Here is a 15757-nt window from a genome sequence, read left to right as displayed (position 1 = left end):
GAATTTTTTTTCCCCTACTTAACTCTTCATTTCAGTTACTGTACTTTTCAACTTGAGAATTTCTATTTGGTTCCTTTTTTTCTTTTAATATAATTTCTATCTCCTTACTGAGACTCTCTATTTGTTGATTCATTATTGTCTTATTTTCCTTTAATTCTTTATATATGGTTTCCTTTAGTTCTTTGAACATATTTATAATACCTGTTTTGAAGTCTATATTAAATCCAGAAATCTGGGGACACTCAGAGTAATTTCTATTGACTGCATTTTTTCCCTCTGCCTATGGATCACAGTGTTTTGTTTCTGTGGATATTTTACAACATATTGCTGAAAACAAGACATTTTAGATAATATATTTTAGTGACTCTGGAGTCTTATTTTTTCTCATGAAGACTGTTATCTTGCTGTTGGTTGTTTAATTCTCTGTTTGGTAATTTGTTTCAGCTAGTTCTGTAAATCTGCTTCCCCTAACACACTGTAACAAGCAGAGGTTGATACCTCTGCTCATTTTTTTTTCTTTTTTAAGAAAAAAAGTTTTAAGTTTTCATTTTTAAGCTGAGTTTCCTAAGGGTCACCCCTGTGTCTGCATAGCTTAGTGGTCAGCCAGTGATTAAAATGAGGTTGCATTCAAATACCTTAGCCACTAAAGCTTCCATCCTATGCCAACAGGCAGGAGAACACATTCAAAACTTAGGCTACTTTCAAGTCTGTCCTGGTTTTTACTTTCTACTGAGATCTTTCCCTGCACATGCATACAGCCTCAGGGTTGGTCTTCATGGCCTACCCCCAATTCAGCAGAACCTTCACACCTGACCAAGCAGGAAGAGAGAATGCAAGTAGCCCCAGGCAAGAATGCCACAGAGTCCCACCAATTCTTTCCCAAAGTTCAGCTATTTTTCAAGAGTAAATACTTTCCAGATTGTTGTATCCCTTTGATCAATTTCCAGAGCACTAAGATGTTGCTTTTTTGGTTTTGTTTTGGTTTTTTTGCCAATTCTGCCCAACTTTATAATTTCCTTTTTTGGGAAGAGAATTTTCCAACTTTCTCATATGGCTATAGCCATTCAAATCTGAGAATATTCCTATAACATATAATTTTTTCCACAGAATTGAGTCAACTGCAACTGAAATATTTGGATGATTACATTAATGGTTCTATACCTATAGGAAATCCCACTATTCAAATCAAACCTAAACTTTTATTTCTTCTTTTTCTTTTATTTCTATTTTTCTTTTATTCACTAATCATTAATTTATTTATATAAAAATATCAGTTGATGTCCTATTATGTGCCAATCCACTACTTTTTTAGACCTCTTCAACTGTATCAACAGTAGTTGCCTCACTCTTACAGCAGCAGCCCTGTACTATATGCTTCATCAAATTATAAATTACTACATGTCATAAGCTTTCACTGCTGCCTTATCAATAAGAATAATACAAAACACTGTGTGACACATTGTGTGCCAGGCATTATTCTAATTGCTTAACATAGGTTAATTCATTGACCTTAAAACAACTCTATGAATAGTTACTATAATCATCTCTGTTTTATAGATGAGAAAACAGAGACTCAGAGAAATTAAATAACTTGTTTAAGATCATATAGGTAGTAGGTAGCAAGGATATGATCTGAATTCAGGTACTAAAGTCTCCAGAACCTCTGCTCTTAATCACAACATTTTACTGCCTTATGAATGTGTGATTTGCAAATGCCAAGAATCTATTACTTCACTTTGATATCACCAAATTCACAAGGGGAGTGATGCATATACTTCAAAAGACTGTACTCACAGTCTTTTCACTTGAAATTATTGTATCTAGCATTCAAAATGACTACTTTCTATTAAAGCAAACTGCTCAAAGAATTCTTATATTAGAAGTTGCTGAAGTGTGTTAAGAGAAAAGCTTCTATTATAAAATAAACTTCAGAAGAATATCCTAAACATATAAAATCCATTTTCAGAATCAGACAATTCATGTCTACTGATTGAAACATGGAAGGCATCAAACATTTGAATATAAATCTAAAATATTAAACCTTGGTAAGAATTAACTATAACTAGAGCATGTTTTTTAATATTTTAGGAAACATATAAACATATAAGTTCTTTCTTGTTACAACTGGCTTTTCCACCCCCATTCTTTCCAAAATATGACCTCATTATGAAATTCTAATAAAAGTTCATATTTTGACTTTTACTATAGTCAATTTACCTTAGTTAATAGACTCTTCTATAAATTTGCAAATATAAATCTACAGGCAAAAGTATAATTATTTTACCCATGACTGTCTTGGGTATTCTGCCATTTTAAATTCTATCCCAGGCCTTCTGAGAGATCACACAAAGGTTCTATTGCAAAGAGAATGTGTCAGCCAGTGGCAAAACCAAGACAGTCATTGCCAACCTCCTTTCTCCTAAAGAATAGGCAATAAAGCTGAGTAATGGAGGCACAGAAATTTGTTTTGAAGGTCTTTTTCTCACACAGTATCTTCCAACTGTCAAAGCAATTGTGTCATAAAGAACTAAACATACATTGTGAAGTATAAACATACACGCTGAGGATCTGTAAAATGTTAAGTATCTTTTTCTTAAATTGCACTTAAATGTAACTATGCTTACTTTAGCACCATTCACTTGGACTGAGATGAATACCATGGGTACAGGCAATTATGAAACCTAGGAAGAAAGCAAGAAGCTGAAAAGACCAAAGAGGGGAAAATCTCCCCAAAGCGGAGTAATTCTTTCCATATAAATCATTCTGTGGTTTTTTAAAATGACCTCTATGAACCATGAGGTAGTGGAAGAGGAAAGTCAAAATGACAAATTGCTAATCATGCCAAGAGACCCCTTTTCCCTTTCCGGATGATGTTTCCTTAACATAAGTGGTGGTTTCCTTAGGCAGGCCAATGACAGAAGGCTGCTTTACTATATAAGCTATACATATCTGTATTCGGGAACTTAACATATCTTAAGTTCAGACTCCTTTAACAATATAAATTCTCATAGACAGCAGCAGCAGACCTTTATTAATTAATGTGGGGAATTCTATTCTTAATATTATATAATAATGACTACTTCTTTAAGAAAGAGAAACAAAAAATAGCAGTTGTTAGCCTTCCTTAAATTAACAGCCAAAAAAATATTTTGAATTTACCTTGCGGTGCCACAACAAAGATGAAATCAAATGAGGAGCTGTCTTTTTTTTTCCCATTAGAATGAAATGTTTTATGTATCTTTGCATTACCTCTTAATCCTTTTACAAAGTGCTCAGGATATGCTCATCTCACTATTCCCAACCTGATTAAGTTTCTTTAGATTTTACACACTCTGGGCAAATTAATCTTCCTGAAACACAACTCTGATCCTTTCACTCTTGTGCACAAAAACGCCAGATCTCAATTTTTTTACTGAATTGAATACTATCATTCTCCCCTGCTATTTGTGGTAAGAGAACCCTAACTTCTCTTTCTATACTCATCTACTACTATTACTCATCCCTACAATCATTCCCGTACTCTAGCTAAACCAAACTTCTGATTTCCCAAATTGAGTCTTTCTGACTCCTTCCTTGCCTTTGTTCAAGCTTTTCATTCCACCCAGCTATTTCCCCACATCCAAACTTGCATGCCAAAATTCTGGCCAAGGTTCCGCAAAAATAACGCTCACTACACAAAAACTTTCCTAATACCACCACTGCATCAATTATAACACCTCTTTATCCGGACTTGCCAAAGTATTTTTTTTAAAATTCTCTGATAGCCTTTATCAAATCCAACTGTGATATAATTATTTGTGAATCTCAAGTTTGTAGCTTATGACACTATGCCTTACATATATTTGTTGAACAGAACCAAAATCACTGCTCAAGAGAATACTAGGTAATTCTCTTCTTATTATAGTCTCCCGTCCTCTTTTCTTTCTTTGTTTCTTTGTTTCTTTCTCTCTCTCTCTCTTTCTTTTCTTCCTCTTTCTTTCTATACAAATTTTGTTTTCCCTGATTTAAAAAATAATTCATTTTTCATTAAACAAAAATTTTAGTTCTCAATCTTTTTCAAATAACTTTTCCCCTGATACTTTCACAAAAGTATAGGGGATCACAGTCATGACAACTGATTTGCTGTGAGCCTATCATACCTCAATGCTAACAACCCACAGTGTACTCATCAAAACTAGCTCTTCAATGCTAGACGAGCATTTTACCTGTGGGGAATCAATTTAAGGAACTCACTAGAGTTCCAAGCCTACCTCTGGGATACTGAACTTTAATTATCAATAGTCTCTTTCTTCAAAGCCACCAGAAATACTCTGACACAAATATACAAGCTCCATGAATGGATCTATAAGTGACCTAACTTGGCAAGATTTTCTACCACTTCTCTCCTAAGTAGCCCATTCCTAAGTTTATAAATATGAATTAAAGATTACAAATAGCCATTCACCATGCACTATCTCAAGACTAGCCCTAAGGAATAAAATCTTTAAAAAGTTAAAAAAAAAAGGAAAAGAAAAGAAAATAGTCGTTCATATGTGGTTACAAAATGTAATACAGTAGTTGCAGACAAGCTAAAAGCAATACTTAAATCTCACGCCTACACAGATATATGAAATTGACTAAACACTAGCCTGGATTTCAAAAAAAAAGTGATACCAACAAGCTTTAACTGTTCTCTCTGACATCATCCACACTTAGATAATAGTAGAAGCCTAAAGACATACAGTACTAGTTCTGAATTTGTAATTAGTAATGGGTCTTTCTTGCCCAAAACTAATTTCTTTAAGGTTTTGGAGCTGTGAGCTCTGCTAATTTGCATGGTTGATATACCTGGCCAATAGATCAATCAAAGTACCTGTTGAATGAGTGAGCGAGCCTCTTCAGAGACACATTCTGGCATGTTCAAAGTAGTGTGAGTATTTATTCCTGCTGGATGGCACTCAACCAGAGTCTGAAACAATCAATCAGGTACACTTCTTACTCCAAATAACATCATATTCTGTTCCATCACAGTGTTTATGGACAACAAATAGAGAGCTCAACGGCCACCTTAACTGGAGGTGCAGTAATCACCACAGTGCCCTCTAAGCAGTTTAGGACAAGGGCTGTAAGCCTACGGAACTTTTAACTGAAATACAGGCAGTCATCACCATAAGTTTATGCCACTTGCCCTTTTCCCTTAGTTACAAAGAGAACGGCTCATAATAAAAATGCTTCCATTATACCCAAAAAGTAAAACGAATTTTTTAATGTTCTTAAAAACCTTCGAAGTTGAAAATTTGTTAATAATAATGCTTTATATATGTATAGCACTTTCTGGTTTAAATGTATGTATAGGTGACTTGTACATTCCACTTAGGAGCTCAGTATTAACATATTTAAGGTAACTGACTACTTACCAAGGTATGACTGTTCATTTCCTCTGTTTTCACCCCAGGAGGCAATCTGCACAATACTCTATTAAAATCTATTAACTATTAACCTCAAATATCTTACTTAAAAGTTACTGACCAGAGAGAGTATATATTCTGTCCCTAGGCCAGGACAGACAGGAAAAATTTACAGTATTGAGAAAAAAGATAATGCTACCTTTAATATCTACATTAATTTTCTATAATGTAATTCCCTCCTGGTTTCAGACAGGTGTTTAAAACATACAGAAAATTCTAATAAATCCTTACATGAACCTTACAGATTCAACTCTGTTAAAACTGAATCAAAGAAAAAGAGAATGTCTAGTCTTCTATCTTGCTATGTACTAACAATGTGACATAACAGAATTTTACCATCAATTTATTCAGTGTAACACAATTCTACTTTTTAACAAATCTGGAATCTTGATAAACTTGCATTTTTTTGGCAGCCCCCTCCCTTTTAATATCAAGGTTTTCTTACCTAGTCCCTGACCTGAAAACTAAAGGCAAAGGCTAAACATTCTCAATTTGAAATCATGGTAGCATCTGGATAAACTTACTAAACCTCCAGGTCACTGCTTACCTTGCCAGTGAGAAGTTCAAAAAGGACAGCACCCAAACTCCACCAATCACAGGCTTCAGTTTCTTCCGTGATTGCTCCAACCTCTAAACACACCAAAAAAGGTTGATATTAAAATTCCAAAGGTCAATTAAACTCTCAAAATTAACATGTATTAGCAAGGTGACCTTTTTAATGCTGAGAGAGCACATACTAAATACTACTGGGCTTTCAAAATTCCTGAAAGTTACTTATCCCTCTGGTCACCTACTGTGGTTGCATTTTTTTTATGCAGTCATATATTAAACTGAGACATTTGTTCTTTAGTTGATAGAGGGACACCTTCAAGATGCTATACTCCAAATCTACTAGGTCAGCATTTTGCTTAAATTTTCAAATTTGAGAATGTACAGCCAACCCCATCTCAGGGGTCATTTTTTGTTTTAGAAATAAAGACTCTAGGTTTCAAAAGGAACTTCGAAAATTATCTAAACCAGTGTTAATTATCCTTTGAGTTACAGACTAGAAACTAAAGAGGTGAAACGCCTTGTCCAATGTCATATAGTAAATCAGCAGCAGAACTAAGACCTAGTTTATAGTATCATCCCTCTCCTATATAATCAAATGTTTTCAACTAAAGAAGCATGAAAATTTACCCACTCTGTTATTCAGAAGTACAGATAGATGTGGTGTTTTAAGCCACAACTGAAACTACTGGCTAAGATAAGGGCTTTTAGAATCTCTCTAAATTACAATTGTATCTGCGTTATCCCTATCTCTCACCAGCACAAGTTCCTGAAATGTAATATGAGTTTTCAGGTGTCATCTTTCAGGTTTCTCCACAAATCAGCAATAACTCCTCATTTCACCATTTTTGAGGCTTTTAGCTCCTAAGTCATGTTTGATGTCTTCTTGTCCTTTCCTAATGACATTCAATTAGTCACTAAGCCTGAATATATCTGCCCTTTCATTTCCATTAGACTGACAAAACACGCTTATTATTTGTTTGCAGGTAGCCCACAACTCATAACAATCATGTTGAAAAGGTTTTAAGTAGTTAGGTTGGAACTTGGACAATAAGAAGTGGAAGCTGTGCTCTGGTGCCCAGCCTTTTAATCAACACCTAGCGAATCTACTGTGTTGGAGGACCAAAAAACTCCTAACACAGCTTGAGTTTTAAGTCTAGAAGCAAAGCTCATATGGATCAGAAAAAGAGAAAAAAAGCCATTTCTATGCAAAATACTGAAATTACTCCACTTCAGCAACCTCCTTCCTTATCCCTGCCCCTCCTCCATTCTGGGTTTCAGAAGGCCTATGTACAACTACACCCTTCACACTGGCTCCTACCCATCTCTCCTCTCCTTAATGTGCTACATGCTAAACCACAACCTCCATTCTCTAACTTAGCTGCTCTCAGATAGGTGGGAAAAAGAAAACAGAGATATTTAACTAACTCAAATCATTGTGTGAATGACCAAAAGTCTTCTAATCCTCTGAGAGCCATTTGCATTCATAAAATAGCAGCTTATTTGAAAAACTGAGAACTACAAAATGAGTCAAAAATTATCCGCACTCCGGTTATACTAAAACTTCTGTTGGCCGCACTGTCTTATCAGTACTTTCCATTCAGTGACTGGGCTACTGTCTCCCCAGTCACTGCTATGCAGGTGTGAACGTGTTACATCAGTTCATTTGTAACCACAAGAGCAAAAATGGATACCCCACTTGTGATTTGCACAAAAGAGCAGTGTACAGTGATTCGTTTTTCGTGGTCTGAGGGTATACCTGGTGTCATTTATCAAAGACTTTGTGTGCAGTAAGGAGAAAGTGTTTTGTCAAGAAGAAGTGTGTATGAATGGATAGAGATGCTTATTGAAAAGCTGAAGCCTAAACTTCGGATTAAACACAGAGGACTGCTATCCAAGGGTGTTGTGATCTTGTATGACAATGCACGTCCACACACTTCTGCCCACACTGTCGACACTCTGCAAAAACTTCACTTAGTCCTGATCTTGCTCCACCAGACTTTCACCTGTTTGGTCCCCTGAAAGCAGCCCTATGAGAATGAAGATTCACTTCTGATGAAGAAGTGAAGACAGGGACTTCCTAAGTGGTGCAGTGGTTAAGAATCTGCCTGCCAATGCAGGGGACACAGGTTAGATCCCCGGTCCAGGAAGATTACACATGCCATGGAGCAACTAAGCCCATGAGCCACAACTACTGAGCCCATGTGCCGCAACTACTGAAGCCCATGCACCTAGAGCCAGTGCTCCACAACAAGAGAAGCCACCAAAATGAGGAGCCTGTGCATCACGATGAAGAGTAGTCCCCGCTCGCCACAACTAGAGAAAGCCCATGTGCAGCAACGAAGACTAAACACAACCAAAAATAAATAAATAAACAAATAAATTTATTACCAAAAAAAAAGAAGTGAAGACAGCGGTATGTTTGTAGCTCGCAGCTCAGCCTAAAACATTTTTTAATGAGGGAATACGAAAGCTTGTTGACAGATGGACAAAGTGTATTGAAAAGCAAGGAGATTGTGTCAAAAAATGATGTATTTATCTTTTCTAAAACTTAATTAAAATAAATTCTACAGCCAGCGTGCAGATAATTTCTGACTCACCCTCATATCTTACTATCTAACAAGAGAGGTTTAATTATATATTTTGGCACCTCAGTTTGATGAAATATTACTACATAAGCATTTTAAATGATGTATTCAGAAAAGGTTTAAGTATATAAGTAAATATTTGGATAGATTAAATTTTTAAAAAACAAGCTAAAAACAATAGAATCCTAATTTTAAAAGTATGTATTTTTTTAAAAGACTGGTGAGAAAATACAGCAAAATGTTTTCGTGCTTTGCCTCTGGGGTGGTGAGATTTTTATTTTCACTCTTAGACTTATTAACCTACATCAGTATCTAAGTGGTACAATTTTAAATGTATGGCAAGATGGCATGAAAACATTCAGGCTTGTCGGAGCAGGAAAGATGAAGTTATATAGGCCAGTCCTCCCTAAAAGTCTGTTTCCTTATAATTTCCTCTACAACTTTACACTTGATCTTAGCCAAAAGGCCAAGAAGTGATCCTCTACAACTCTAATGTATCGTATGTTAGAGACAGCAGTGGACTAGGAATCAGGAGTCCTGGGTTAAGAGCCTTGAGGAATTCACTCAATCTCATCCATAACATGAGGGTTGGATCTGAGGGTCTCTAGATTAAATTTAGCTCTATAATCTACGATTCTCATACTTAAGGATTTCCTAAAACAGTGATTTTCTTGACAGACAATTCCTTAGGGGCTCTCATTCAAAGTACTTATGCTACCCCTCCCAGATTCAAATACACTGCCCCCACCCCTATTTCGGACATTCCCACAGAGAGCCACCATCACCTTCAGAAATGTGCTTTAGAAATTTTAGATAGGATATGTGTTCTCAGAAACTTTAGAAAAACAGAAGAAACTTACCAGAGCCCTGTCATCAAATATAACCTTTTGCACATTTCCTTCCAGTCTAAGGCAAGCAATGGATCACATCACTTCCCTGTTCAAAATTCTGAAATGGCTTCTCACTAATCATTAAATAACATTTAAATGTCTTGCTTAACCAGGCATGTATGTACATATTCAGGCCTCTATAATGAGGTCTCAACCTATCAGACTCATTCAAACCAACACATATAAGCAGTACAAACTAGGTACCCTACTAGGTACTATTTCCTCCACAGAACTCTATGTACTCACCACATTGCTAAATAATATGAAACTAAAATTATTTTCCCACAAGCAGAGTTAATGGCTTTATTTTTAAATATCTTGCTCAAGAATTTGTTATGTCATTTTCTTGAATCATATAGCAAGTAGCATACAGTCCTTAGTTTTATAAAGGTGTTCTATGCTCACAACTCAAGACCCCAAATTATTGCTCGGCCATGTGTTTTGAATGTGCTACCTCCAGTCTCGCTTTCCATGTATGAATGTTGCTAGAGGGTACATACTGCAATAATGATAGTTGCCAACAATAAAACAGTAGATAACATCTACTGACTGCTTACTATATGTAAGTAACCATGTTTAACATCTTACATGATTTGTTTAAAATTTCCAAGCATCCTTACAGAGAACTTACTTGGGTAGAATGACTTTGGAGGAGAAAGAATACTGCATTTTTGTGTTCAGGGAAAAGAGGAACATCTGACCCAGTCAGCTAAGAGAAAGTTGTGAAAATCAGATGGTTTTACAGGGTCTAATAACAATGCTCGGAGGAGCTACAGACTAGAACCACACCCCAAGTCTCTGCTCACAAAGGTTTCCTATCAGAATTGAGCAAAGGGTCACTGTGGTTAAGTCTATGCAATGTTATCAGTGGCTAATATAATTTAAAAAGGGAGCTTTCAAATTCAGCAAAAGGTCCAAATTGCCATCACCACTATAGCCTAGACCACCAAACACTACACGTTGTGCCTGCTTCCCATACCACTGCTGGGCATGCGCACTGCAGGTGAACTCTGTCACTATGTGTGTGCGTGTTTGTGGGGAGGGGGTCCTTGATGCCACCATAAACACAGTGCATCCTGCTGAGCATCGAAGATTTGTATATGCATGGGAGGGGGCAGGATGTTTTATTATTAAAAGAAACACAGACCCTTTATGAAACATGGATTTGCAAGAAAAACTTTAACTTTCTAAAAAACTTCAGGATCATATTACTAGTCTTGGAGGTCCCCACTTCATATCACCTCTACAGTCAGAAGCACTTGGGTAAAAAAAGTTTGAGAGGCCCTTCAGAAGACAGACAAGGGGGTTATTCCTTCATTCGGTTCTGTGACCTTGCTCGACTAAGGAGTCTAAGAACCAGGTTCACTGGTTTTTATGCTGCCTTGAAATCCCTCAAATTTTTCTGCCAGAGTCCTTAACAGGTAGATAGTGACCAACATACTGCTTCAACTGTGGATGCCACAGTGTCTGACGAGCCCCAGTCTGAACGTCAGGCAACACAGACAAGAGACTGAAGTAGACCATAAGCCAATTTACTTCCCATTTTCAGTAGGCCCCCTGTCTGGTCCAGGACGCAGGATGCACCACGTGGCACCTGATATACCTGCTGGTGACACTCGAGCACCGTCAACCTTAGTCTACTTCACTCACTCCACATTTCTTTTCCCATCTTTCCTTGATCTTCCCCTCTTCTTTCTTCCACTGACAGCCTGCTTCTTTTCCTCTCCCCTTATTCTCTTTTTCCTCCCCATTCCTGGCTGTCATTGGTTCTACTGGCACTTGGGCCTAAAGAAACTACTGATCCCAATCTAAGAAAAACTGCTTCTGAAAGTCTGAAGACAACTAGGCTGAATGTCATCTTTAACCTGATGGGGCTAATAAAGAAAGACAGCAACTTTGAAAAATTAATTTTCTTCTCATGGAAATCTGGGAAAAAGACATTGAACAAGTTTTTAAATCCAGCGCCTTAACAGTACAGCTTGAACCACTTCAAAATGACTTCATATTAAGTAGGGATTCATTAATTAATGTGAAATGACATCATGACCAACTGTCCTTGATTTTAATAGATGACTCTGAACTATAACTAAGAGTTCGATCAATAATTCTTAGATTAAAATTTTAAAGATACACCTTGAAATTACACTGCCAAAAAGAAGACTGAGGTTGTGTGGCTGTCAAAACTAATACTCTAAAACTGCTTTACATGCAAAATCTATACAAAATTTTAAGCATAAACCAAGAGTACTGATTCATATATAAAGCTACATGATAGCTACTACAAACACCAGGTAAACAGGTGTATATGTCCAAAGTCAAAAGCAGAGAATATAAAGAAATACCAAATAAATTTGTGAGGCTTCTTTTAAAGTGTAATACAGTAGGGCTTCCCTGGTAGCAGAGTGGTTAAGAATCTGCCTGCCAATGCAGGGGACATGGGTTCAATCCCTGGGCTGGGAAGATCCCACATGCCGCAGGGCAACTAAGCCCATGCACCACAACTACAGTCTGTGCTCTAGAGCCCGTGAGCCACAGCTAACGAGCCCACGCTCTGCAACTACTGAAGCCCACATGCCTAGAATCCGTGCTCTGCAACAATAGAAGCCACCACTCTGAGCAGCCCACACACCACAACGAAGAGTATCCCTCGCTCTTTACAACTACAGAAAGCCTGCGCACAGCAACGAAGACCCAACACAGCCAATAAATAAAAATAAATTTATTTTTTTTTAAAAAGTATAACACAGTAAAGCTGAGAAATACCTTTAAACTCCTACCTTGAATTTTTTAAATCTCTGGGGAAAAAAAAAGTTTAAAGGATAAATTCTACCACTGCTTTTGTCAATTTTCAAAATGTTTTCCCTATAAAACTCAGTGTGTTCAGTTTCCACCCGTACCCCTTCCCTGGGCACTACATTCTATAGCTGCAGTTTCTAGGGTGGTAAAGCAGTATCCTTATTCTCCTCAAGGGCAGCAGGGTTATAGGCATTAAGCAAAGTGATCAGGGGGAAAAATAAACTATTCCCTAAGAAAACAAATTCTCAGATTATTTCCACAAAAACTCAAAAAGAGATAGTGATATCAAAGAATCCTGAATTTCTGCCTTTGCGTCAAAGAAATGTATTGACAGGGCTCTAGTTCTGCTACTGTTTGAGCCTGCTGGGTATTTCAGCTTCTCTGAAAATGAGGACAGCCAGACCTCTAACACTCTTTTTACCTGTAATTTTATGATCCTGAAAGTGTTTTCAAAAGCACTCATGAGCCTTTCTCATAACTTCTTCTCCCTCCATTAACCTAAGATGCCCAAAGAGTGGGATTATGCTAAAATAAGCCAGCATCCCACAATCATCCTTCTTCTCTTTTCTATACACAGCCACCCTTCTCTTCCCCTAAGAGACCTGGTGGCAAGTGAAATGAATCAGTGTCACTAAATTTAACTGTTACCATCTTAATTTTAACGTAATGGAGACATAAGCTTAGCTCCAGATTAGATCTCAATTCATCCAAATTTTTTTGAGGACATCAAATATGTGAGAAAAGTTTAGTAAAATTCTAGAACTCCCATTTTAGCACTATCAATCCTCATATTCTAACACAATATAAAATCTCATTGATTCAAACTATCATAATTCACAAGTAAACAAATTTAAATAAAATAATGAAGACATCACAACATAAAAATATGCCCCGTCTACCTTTGTTTTACTCGTGTGTTTTTTTTTTAAAGCTCTTTATTGGAATATAATTGCTTTACACTGTTGTGCCAGTTTTTGTGGTACACCAAAGTCAATCAGCTGTATTTATACATATATCCCCATATCCCCTCCCTACCGCGACTCCCTCCCACACTCCCTATCCTGGCCCTCTAAGTCATCACCCATGTTTTACTCATGTTTAACACCTCACAGAACACTTCAATAAGCCAGAACATTTTTCAGAAAAATAATGCTGCCTTAGTAACCCATATTAGTCACCTATATTGCTAAAACATAGACTAAGAGAGTTTTATAGTCCTTATGATAGTCAGAGTTTACTAAGTCTCCCTCATACAGCCAAAATAATAACATTAATCTAACCCCAAAACTGTACTATAATAAGTCTTGCTCCTCAAAAGTAAAAGAGCAAAAAAAAGCAGAAAGCCTGGACCCAGGAAACCATAAAATGTCTCCATCTCTGCGAGAAGTGAAGGGAAAAAAGCAAAATATACACTCTTGATCTTGAGGAAGTCTGAAAGACACTGGAGAGACCAAGTGATCCCAGAATTGCTGAGATCAAGACATATACTATCTACTGGCCCAAGCCCTGCCTTTTAGAGCTATACAATTTAAGCCACACGGATTTGTCAAAGACATGACTCAAAAATGACTGTATATAATACTAAAACTATGCTGGAAATTGTACAGAGAAGTTTAAATGCTAGAAAACGCATCTCAAACTCAAGCTTTATAAATGAACACCAACCTTCCTATAAAGCTTTATAAAGATGAATCACCTTGCATGTTAAGTAACTGTGAATTCTCAAATTCAGAATTTACTTTTTTTAAAAGAGACATTCCTGTTATGGTGCTTGATAAATAAGGGAAATCTGATATTCTACATTCAGCTCGTTGATGATTTGTTAAGGCACATTTCAGACTGGTGACATCACTTGATTCTGTTCCCTGGTTTTTCCACTAAGGGAGACACACACAGGTCATCACATCCTTCTTCTTACCTCTAGTGATAACAACAGTTACCCATTCCCATTCCAAAAATCGTTAGAGACAATTCCATAACCTCCCTCTGGCAGTATGTTCTGCTGTTTCTGTCTTCCTTTCAGGATATGATAGGAAATACAGTTAAGTTCAGAATTTTCTTAGAAGAGAATTTCACATACAAAAAATTTGTTTTAATTTAGAACAAGTACTTAAACATTTCTCCCAAACTCTTTTCCTTAACTCCACTATTTTAGATAAATAGAATCTCAAACGTCTCATTTCTCTTCACTCTCAAAGTTATAGTAATTGTGGAACTGTTATTAAGAGGTCACATAAAACTCAATGAAAAAGCAACAATTGTTGCAAATCATGTGTTTATATAATAGTCAAATTAAACCAACATTTAGATGCTGAAAGAATTAGTTACATAAATGCTAGGGCGCTTTATCCAAATATCAGAATGATGGAACAATTTTAAAGCCACAGACCTACAGAATACATTAAAATGACAGTCAGTAGTGAGTACACTGGGGGAGGGTGGTAAGTACAGTTTTCTAATGCCACAGGATTTTTTTCCAAAACAATATTTAAAATTTCGACATTAAATATCTGACTTTATGGATTCCAACTCTCTCTTTCAGGAAAAAGAAAAAAAAGTAATAAAAATACATTAGCTTTTAGAATAAAAGAGAGATCTTTGGCAAATAAGACTAAAAATTAAGCCACATTCTTATAAATCTTAAAATTAGGCAACATGTACACTTCTGTAGTATCATAAAAAAAGCTGTGGTGTCTAAATTTTCCATAAATTCTGTAAGTGTTTGTTAAGATTTAAAACGCTATTACATATTACAGTTCGTTAACTTTCTTTCAAGGGAGTCAAGACTTCATTAACGGCCTTAGATAGTACGGCAAAGTTTTGTTTTGTTTTTTTTAAATCTGATCTATCATTACTGACATACTTGGACCAAGAAAAAGAACATCTTTCTTCTGCAATGAGCATTCCATGTCAGCCAGAGCATGGAAACATTAGTCCTGTGTTCCTACACAGACAGTCTTTCCCTGCAGCATCTGTTGCTAATTGAAAGGGACTAGAATTACAAAATTCTAGTCAATTTCTCTCACCAGCTCTTGCTGTGTATAAAGATTTTCTATGCAGGGGCTGAGCATTAGTCTTCCACTACAGCTGATGACTAAAGAGCTAAGAGAAAGAAACACAGAAGAAAGCATTTCTTTTTTCTTTATATATGCAACAATACATGGAACTAAACTGTGAGAAGAGGGACAGCTAAGCATATCTTTTGTTAGCTTGGTAAATTACAATTTTGTAAACATAACTATTCACCTATAAAGTCTGTTAATGTCCTAGTTAACCAACTGTGTCTGTCTTCTGTTTGGGCAGTCTCTTCTTTTTATACATATCTTCAAAAGTAACTGTCAACATTAAACCAATTATGTCTTATTTCTAGCTCCTAGGCACAGAATCTGGCACACAAGAGACAGTCAATACATGTTTGTTGAACAACTATCTCCATCTTGTGTTTTGTAGCATGGTGCATTCAAAACACCTACAAACACCTCATCAC

General features: G+C 36.5%; 1 protein-coding gene across 12 annotated transcripts in view; it reads right to left on the bottom strand.

The window, feature by feature from the left end:
- Positions 1–15757, bottom strand: part of RPS6KC1 (ribosomal protein S6 kinase C1) — a 193621-nt gene that overhangs the window by 5350 nt on the left and 172514 nt on the right. For 11 of the 12 annotated variants that reach the window (XM_057725866.1, XM_057725869.1, XM_057725871.1 and 8 more), the window contains 2 exons: positions 5995–6077; positions 4853–4948 (listed from right to left, as the gene is read on the bottom strand). In XM_057725866.1, the coding sequence (XP_057581849.1) occupies positions 4853–4948; positions 5995–6077 (179 nt within the window). Of the gene's footprint in view, positions 1–2633; positions 2682–4852; positions 4949–5994; positions 6078–15757 lie in introns of those variants that run through there. The other variant, XM_057725870.1, reaches the window with a different exon arrangement.

Source organism: Hippopotamus amphibius, chromosome 3 (genome assembly GCF_030028045.1).
Source record: "Hippopotamus amphibius kiboko isolate mHipAmp2 chromosome 3, mHipAmp2.hap2, whole genome shotgun sequence".
In the NCBI taxonomy this organism is placed as follows: domain Eukaryota; kingdom Metazoa; phylum Chordata; class Mammalia; order Artiodactyla; family Hippopotamidae; genus Hippopotamus; species Hippopotamus amphibius.
The sequence above is the reverse complement of the archived record's forward strand: the minus strand, read 5'-3'. Positions and strand labels throughout refer to the sequence as shown.